This window comes from Oncorhynchus kisutch, linkage group LG11 (assembly GCF_002021735.2).
Source record: "Oncorhynchus kisutch isolate 150728-3 linkage group LG11, Okis_V2, whole genome shotgun sequence".
Classification (NCBI taxonomy): domain Eukaryota; kingdom Metazoa; phylum Chordata; class Actinopteri; order Salmoniformes; family Salmonidae; genus Oncorhynchus; species Oncorhynchus kisutch.
This window is the reverse complement of record NC_034184.2, coordinates 79130658-79139241: the sequence shown is the minus strand read 5'-3', so window position 1 is coordinate 79139241 and position 8584 is coordinate 79130658. Positions and strand designations below refer to the sequence as shown.

Sequence of the window (8584 nt, the reverse complement as noted above, 5' to 3'; positions counted from 1 at the left end):
CTCCACATACTTGTTGCTTTAAATAGTGCCTTTAATGAGTATAGGTGTGTCTATTTAACTGTATTGTACTAAAGAGGGTGTTTTTCCTATGTATTCCAGTTACATCCATGCAGTGTTATGCTGTGATGCAGCTGTTTGTCTGTGTGGTTAGGTTAGACAGATGGTAGAATGCAGCTGTTTGTCTGTGTGGTTAGGTTAGACAGATGGTAGAATGCAGCTGGTCACAGTTCCCTTTGGCCATTTTCTATTATGTCACTTGGGAAAGGACACACATGGCTGCACAGCCAGAGAAATGTGGACAAGCTGTAATGGTTTTGTCATGCATTAGTCATCTTGACTGCAGAACAGACGAGTCAAGACAAACCCTCAAGGTCCATATTGAAAAGGGCTTTGTTTTCAGTGTGTCTGTTCAAAGCCTGTCTGTTTGTGTCTCTTTCTATACTGTTCTGTATAGTAATAATTAATAAGTCATGCAGTGTTATGAAAAGTATAGCTCTCAGGCGTCGTTACGTAAATATTCAGTGGGTGTAGGTGCTATCAACAGTACTCATGGCCTTTCATACATGTGCCTGCTTGTCTTTTTCGTTACACTTCAAATGACTTCTCCCCACTGCAGTTCAACCTGGCAGCACAACTTTCAAATGGGTGTATTCTAATAGTTATTGCATAATGATGGGTTATTAAAATGTCAATTCAAATGGTAATTTATCAAATCTGATCTTGGCAGTAATAGGCTTGAACATTTGGGCAGAATTTCTCCCTTCTCCCTTCCCTTCTCCCTTCCCTTCTCCCTTCCCTTCTCCCTTCTCCCTTCCCTTCTCCCTTCTCCCTTCCCTTCTCCTTTCTCCCTTCTCTTCTCCCTGCCCTTCTCCCTTCTTCCTTCCCTTCTCCCTTCTCCCTTCTCTTCTCCCTTCTCCCTTCTCCCTTCTCTTCTCCCTTCCCTTCTCCCTTCTCCCTTCCCTTCTCCCTTCCCTTCTCCCTTCCCTTCTCCCTTCTCCCTTCTCTTCTCCCTTCCCTTCTCCCTTCCCTTCTCCCTTCTCCCTTCCCTTCTCCCTTCTTCCTTCCCTTCTCCCTTCTCCCTTCTCTTCTCCCTTCTCCCTTCCCTTCTCCCTTCCCTTCTCCCTTCTCTTCTCCCTTCTCCCTTCCCTTCTCCCTTCCCTTCTCCCTTCTCTTCTCCCTTCCCTTCTCCCTTCTCTTCTCCCTTCCCTTCTCCCTTCTCTTCTCCCTTCTCCCTTCCCATCATCCCCGCTTCTATCCATCTACCTCACACCCTGGCAAGGTTTCTCTTTCTTTCTCTCTCTCTCTCTCTCTCTCTCTCTCTGTGCGTATGCCCAGACAGGCTGCAAATACATTTTGTACATATATGCGCGAATTGAATGTGAGGCTGGGCTGGCCCAGAAGTAGGTGGGCGTATGCATGGCCACCCCTACACCTGCACCACAGGGTGAGATTGAAGTTGTCCTCAACTGCCTTGTTGCCTTGCATGCACTGCTCTGTGTAAACTAGAGTATACTGATGTACAGTATTTCCCTCTTTTTCTAGAGGGACAGTGTGTAATGTGTGATTAACTAAATTGATTTTGTATTTGTATAGAATCTTCATTCTCCATAGAGACGCTGGATGCAGAGTTTCAGTCCCTTGCAATTCCTCACATCCTGAACGTTAAGTAGAAAAGAACATCCATAGACACGGAGCTGTTGCAGCAGATAGACCACTTCCTATAGGTAACATCCATAGACACAGAGCTGTTGCAGCAGATAGACCACTTCCTACAGGTAACATCCATAGACACAGAGCTGTTGCAGCAGATAGACCACTTCATACAGGTAACATCCATAGACACAGAGCTGTTGCAGCAGATAGACCACTTCCTACAGGTAACATCCATAGACACAGAGCTGTTGCAGCAGATAGACCACTTCATACAGGTAACATCCATAGACACAGAGCTGTTGCAGCAGATAGACCACTTCCTACAGGTAACATCCATAGACACAGAGCTGCTGCAGCAGCTAGATCACTTCCTACAGGTAACATCCATAGACATGGAGCTGCTGCAACAGCAGAGATCTCATGTGTGTGTGTGTGTGTGTGTGTGTGTGTGTGTGTGGGGGGGGGGGGGGGGGGGGGGGGGGGGGGGGGGACAAAATGCTATGAGCTTGATGCTCATTTCCAATAAATATTAAGGGGTCTTATTCTTATTTGTTTGACAAACAAAATCAATATTGCTCTTTTGTCCATAATAATCTCATCATGTAGGCTATACCCGCGCTATATCGACTGGCTGTTGTGTAGAGCGCACGTAGGCAAACTCCCTATAAAACGCAACAAAAAAATTGTTAGATAACGATCAATAGAGTAGATTTTTTTTTCTTCCTTTATTTAACCAGGTAGGCAAGTTGAGAACCAGTTCTAATTTATAACTGCGACCTGGCCAAGATAAAGCAAAGCAGTTCGAAACATACAACAACACAGAGTTACACGTGGAGTAAAACAAACATACAGTCAATAATACAGTAGAAAAATGAGTATATATACAATGTGAGCAAATTAGGTGAGATAAGTAAGGTAAATGCAATAAAAAGGCCACGGGAAATGCGATGGAAACTCGTGTAACTGCAAAAATGTGTATGTGCACTACATCATCACGCATATACTTTTATTCCAAACAAAATATACTTGATGGAAACACAATTGTGGTAGGAATATAGCATTTTGTTTGTATGCGAATTTATGCATATTCGCGTGACAAGACGTCGCCAATTGGATGGAAATGTAGCTCGTGACAGGCTCTGCATGTTGCTTGGTAACCAAATGGCGTTTGCTCAAACAGATGAAAACCCGAACATACAAACCCTGCGTTTAGGGCATGTTTTGCAAATATATGTAACGAAAACAAATGATGACAAGGATTAACTAACTTGTTATCTCTATATTTCAAAGGTTCAAGCTTTCTGTTTTGAACAGACACATTTAGGGTAAGTTCTGTGCGCAATTGGAATAGGTGGTTGGATCATCATAGTGCGACGAATGTAGACGGTTCCGTTTTCTGACGCAGATGCTGGGCGAGTCACTTGTCTGTCTGTCTTTTGCAAGTGTGTATTCTACGCGTTCCTGTGTCCTGTTTTGCTGCATTGGTTATCTGTCCATTGTGGCCGTTGCATAACAGCAGTTCTTTAATGCACTTTGTAATTACCCATTTCGGTCACAGGCACAGGTCCAGTTCATAAGCATGGAGAAGAACAATTACGCAATAGAAAGGTTAGTAGAAGTTATTCCCACTCAACATTAAATGGATACGCCTCCACCACCTAACACCTAAAGTTACCATGCCTCAGTATTTTAGAGCAGGTATAAGATGATGTGCCACAACTCAAGCAGTAAAAGTGAAGGTTCTTAGTACCAGTCACACCACCCCACTTCAAACACGGATCTCAGCCCACCATAGTTACCCCTTTAATCCCCTCCCAGTGCCCCTTCGTCCCACCCAGTGGAGGAGATGATGGAGCTGGACGGCAGGCAGCAGAGAGTCTACCACAGGGCTGCCAGGATGATACAGAGGACATGGAGGAGACATGTGGTGGGTGGAACCACAATACAACACACACTAACACGCACAGACCGTGTAACCTCTCTATATCCTATGTGTAGGATACACGCGTGTTCCAGTACTTCAAGAACCTTGTGAGGTTCCGTAACCAGGGAGACCCTCGACTCCTGCTTAAAAATGTCAACCCCAGAGAGGTAGAGACACCAGATATACACACACATGCAGACAGACACACACAGACAGACACATTATGAATGTTACTATGGTTGTTGCAGGCAAATATTCTGGATGCTGCTGCAGGAGTCCACATCAGATTCAGACTGGGAGGGGTAAGTTCATTTTGTCAGTGCTAAAATGCACATTATAATCTGGGTGGTTCAAGCCCCGAATGCTGATTGGCTGACAGCTGTGTTATATCAGACCATATCAGACCAACGTTTGGACAGACAAGCTGTCTTCTTCAGACCCCGGTATGACAAAACATGTTTTATTGCTCTAATTATGTTGGTAACCAGTTTTCAGTAGCAATAAGGCACCTCAGGGTTTGTGGTATATGGCCAATATACCACGGCTAAGGGCTGTATCCAGGCTCTCCGCGTTGCATCGTGCATAAGAATAGCCCTTAGCCGTGGTATATTGGCCATATACCACACATCCCTGGGCCTTATTGCTTAGATAAACACCCATCACTCGCAATATTAATACCTGAATTTATTTCAAAATCTATCTGCGATGATTTAAGCAATACAAATAGATGTGTGCATACTAATGTGAGATGAGTTTCTCTCCCCTCACAGACCACCTTTCCACCGAGCATCTACTATAAGATCTACACCCATCGACCCATTGTGGACATGTGTGCCAACAGCCCCAAGGACTACACCCACCCTAGACAGAAGAGGTCAGTCCCCAGGCAGATACACAACGGGAGGACCCAGGTGCAGGACGACCATGCTGGCTGGTACCACCGCGTGGAGAACAACGGCTGGAGACTGCTCTCTGGGAAGGTGGTGCAGCAGTTCTGATTCCATGATATCACACTGTATCAGATGTGGGTTCAGTATGATATGGTTGGAAACGCCAACAGAGATACTTTGTTTGCCTTCATTATTTTAGTGCAGTACTCAGCTACTCTGTGAAAGAAGTATCATTTGAGAAGCGCTGTGCACTCTCTGTATTGGTTCAGGCTGCTCTGTTAGGTGACATCATCACGTTGGAGACCAATGGCAGGAAGGTGGAGTTTCACCATTCCAAACTGCAGCGTCGTCAGGACGTGGACAGGAGGAAGAAGAGGAGGAAGATTGAATGGTTGAAGCAGATGTGAGTTAAGTGTGCATTCTTACCTGCAACAGCACTACTCACCTGTTCACTCACCTGTATTCAACAGCACTACTCACCTGTTCACTCACCTGTATTCAACAGCACTACTCACCTGTATTCAACAGCACTACTCACCTGTATTCAACAGTACTACTCACCTGTATTCAACAGTACTACTCACCTGTATTCAACAGTACTACTCACCTGTATTCAACAGTACTACTCACCTGTATTCAACAGTACTACTCACCTGTATTCAACAGTACTACTCACCTGTATTCAACACAGTACTACTCACCTGTATTCAACAGTACTACTCACCTGTATTCAACAGCACTACTCACCTGTTCACTCACCTGTATTCAACAGTACTACTCACCTGTATTCAACAGTACTACTCACCTGTTCACTCACCTGTATTCAACAGTACTACTCACCTGTATTCAACAGTACTACTCACCTGTATTCAACAGTACTACTCACCTGTATTCAACAGTACTACTCACCTGTATTCAACAGCACTACTCACCTGTATTCAACAGCACTACTCACCTGTATTCAACAGTACTACTCACCTGTATTCAACAGTACTACTCACCTGTATTCAACAGTACTACTCACCTGTATTCAACAGTACTACTCACCTGTATTCAACAGTACTACTCACCTGTATTCAACAGTACTACTCACCTGTTCACTCACCTGTATTCAACAGTACTACTCACCTGTATGCTCAAACTGCATCATTGTTGCTTATCTGTAACAGCAATGCTAACCTGTAATAGCCTCAGCTGTCCCTTTACCTGTCCCCTCAACCCTACCTGTCCCCCTCAACCCTACCTGTCCCTCTTCCTGTCCCCCTCACCCACACCTGTCACTCTACCTGCCCCCCTCACCCCACCTGTCCCCCTCACCCACACCTGTCCCTCTACCTGTCCCCCTCAACCCTACCTGTCCCCCTCAGCCTACCTGTCCCTCTACCTGTCCCCCTCACCCACACCTGTCACTCTACCTGTTACCCCCTTACCTGTCCTTCTACCTTTCCCCCTCACCGGTCTGTCTACCTGTCCCCCTCAGCCTCGCCTGTCTCTCTACTTGTCCTCCTCAGCCTTCACCTGTCCCTCTACCTGTCCCCATCAGCCTCGCCTGTCTCTCTACTTGTCCTCCTCAGCCTCACCTGTCCCTCTACCTGTCCCCCTCAGCCTCACCTGTCTCTCTACCTGTTCCCCTCACCCACACCTGTCCCTCTACCTGTTCCTCTCCCCCCTACCTGTCCCTCTACCTGTTCCCCTCAGCCTCACCTGTCCCCCCCACCCACACCTGTCCCTCTACCTGTTCCCCTCAGCCTCACCTGTCCCCCCCACCAACACCTGTCCCTCTACCTGTTCTCCTCAGCCTCACCTGTCCCCCTCAATCTCACCTGTCCATCTACCTGTTCCCCTCACCAACACCTGTCTCTCTACCTGTTCCCCTCACCCACACCTGTCCCTCTACCTGTTCCCCTCAGTCTCACCTGTCCCCCTCAATCCCACCTGTCCATCTACCTGTTCCCCTCAGCCTCACCTGTCCTTCAATCAACTGTCCGCAGGTATGACCGTGGCTGTCTGCATGCACGTACAGAGCATAGTGAGACAGCCATGCTGGTGGAGCGGTCAGCCCAGGGCATGATGGACGCCGTGGAGCAGCTGGGACCCAACCACATCGTAGAGTGGGAAGTGGATGAACTACTGGAGTGGACCAACGCTCTCAACTTTGACGAGTAAATAACCGCCATATGTACCTTTTTTTTATCATCCTTCATTATAACAGGTGATCCCATTGAGACAGTTGCAATAGTGTTACCCAAAGCAACAAATTTTTCATATTTCTGCAGGTATATTAATGACTGGGGGGTTGTGGGTACCAGTAATTCCTCTGAGTCTTGGAAAGGTACATTTTTTTTTATTCCTTGACCTGAGGCACATAATAGCGACACCAACAATTTACGTGAGATTATAGCACCCCCCTCTGGTGAAAGGGAGTAAAAAGGTTATTTCGCTCTCTTTCTGTTTCTCTTTCTCCCAAGACAAGAGGCTGGTTCCTTCCAACCTGGAGCCTTGTGTTGAGTTCTCAGGGCTGGGGCAGGAGGACAGCCAGGTGGATACCTACAGCAGTGTCCTCCATCCCCTGGTCTCCAGCCTCATCAAGTCAGAACACTCCAAGGCCAATCTCTTTGACTGACTGACTGACTGACTGGCTGGCATTGTATTGCTGACCAGACCAGTAAATTGCAATTAGCAACCATCAGACACTATTACTATGACACTATACAGTGAGATTAAATTAAATGTGATGAGATGTAAAGCAAAGTGGTGAATGTAACTATTATAATACATTATAGGTTGTTGTTGCTAAGGGTAACAGTGTTTTTTTTCTACTCTACTGTTCTCGAAACTGTAATGGACATACTCACACCAGATGTAGGCTGATACAATGTGCTTCTAAAGATTATACTTACTGAGGTTCAAGTATGAGAAAAAGTATCAAACAAAATGAGGGGGCACCCGGATTTGAACCGGGGACCTCTTGATCTGCAGTCAAATGCTCTACCACTGAGCTATACCCCCGTACTCATAACAAGTGGAAAATAATTTTGATATAAATCTTAATCCATTCGTGAATGTTGTACATTTAATATCAGTATGATAAACCATATATAGATGCATATAAACGGCACGGTAGTTCCAAAAGCTGCATCCATCCTACTTTCCTTTTTATTTACATCTATCTGCCCGCTTGTATTTCTATCATCTGATTGGGAAGCGTGGTCAAACGGTGGAAGAGGGTCAGAGGTCGGTGGGTAGTGCGGACGTAATGGAGAAGTGGGTGAAGAAACAGCTGTGCTGGAATGCGAACAATATTGGTGTCCGTTCTGATTGCAGCGGGTGGATGAGGGTCAGAGGTCGGCAGTGGGAAGACATAGGAACAAAATAAATGACGATACAGAAAGCAGTGGAGCGTCTAGTAAATAAAGCCACCCGATCAGGTGCACTGCACCCCGGAAGCATAAATATGGCCAAAGTAGGAAGAAAGAGTGATGATGTGTTGGAGTGGAAAGTGGTAATAGTGTTCGATGACAACACAGGGCCTCACTTACGACTAACTAATGCCGTAGAGAAAGAGGTAGGTGAAGTGAAATTAGTTTGTTTCATTGGACATGGTGAATTGTTAATATTGTGTGGTAGCCAGGCTCAGCAAGAGAATATTCTGAAAATGGAAAACGCTTAATGCGAAGAAGATTAAAACCATGTCCCTGGTGCATATGATAGATAGAGGGGAGTCATAGGGTCCCAACTATATGTCCACAGGTTATATTAAAGAAGATGTGACGGGAGGCCAATAGGTTGTTCAGTAGGAAAGAGGGTCAAAGTGAAAGTCTATCAGTGATGCTGAGGTTTTGAGAAAGTCATGCAGGGAAAAGCACAGATAGGATTCCTCAGTTACAATGTTAAGAGAATTTTCCCCATATGCACTGCAGTGTATTAAATGCCAAAGAATGGGACATGGAGCCAGAGGGGTGTCCAAGGTGGCTCTGGACAACCCTGACATCTGATTGGCCGCCCCAGGTGCCACCCCAAAATGTTATTCGCTACTGTCAGTTTGATGCTGATTGACATCTCATTTAACCTCTTGTTGAAAGAATCATTTATTTTCAACAGCAGTGCATTTTTCAAA

General features: G+C 45.8%; 1 protein-coding gene and 1 non-coding gene across 3 annotated transcripts; one reads left to right on the top strand and one right to left on the bottom strand.

Moving 5' to 3' along the window:
* The first annotated feature begins 2573 nt into the window (after positions 1-2573).
* lg11h11orf65 (linkage group 11 C11orf65 homolog) lies at positions 2574-7603 on the top strand. 2 transcript variants are annotated; one of them, XM_031836376.1, is made up of 10 exons: positions 2574-2978; positions 3212-3261; positions 3472-3580; positions 3652-3744; positions 3826-3879; positions 4348-4557; positions 4737-4870; positions 6459-6629; positions 6744-6799; positions 6936-7603. In XM_031836376.1, the coding sequence occupies exons 2-10, from the start codon at positions 3233-3235 to the stop codon at positions 7088-7090; spliced, it is 1011 nt and encodes a 336-aa protein (XP_031692236.1). In that variant the 5' UTR covers positions 2574-2978; positions 3212-3232; the 3' UTR covers positions 7091-7603. The 2 variants fall into 2 exon arrangements, with proteins under 2 accessions (XP_031692236.1, XP_031692234.1); XM_031836374.1 differs by lacking the exon at positions 2574-2978 and having other exon boundaries at positions 2988-3261.
* trnac-gca (transfer RNA cysteine (anticodon GCA)) lies at positions 7405-7476 on the bottom strand. The gene has a single exon. It is a non-coding gene; the product is annotated as a tRNA-Cys (tRNA).
* Positions 7604-8584: the final 981 nt, after the last annotated feature.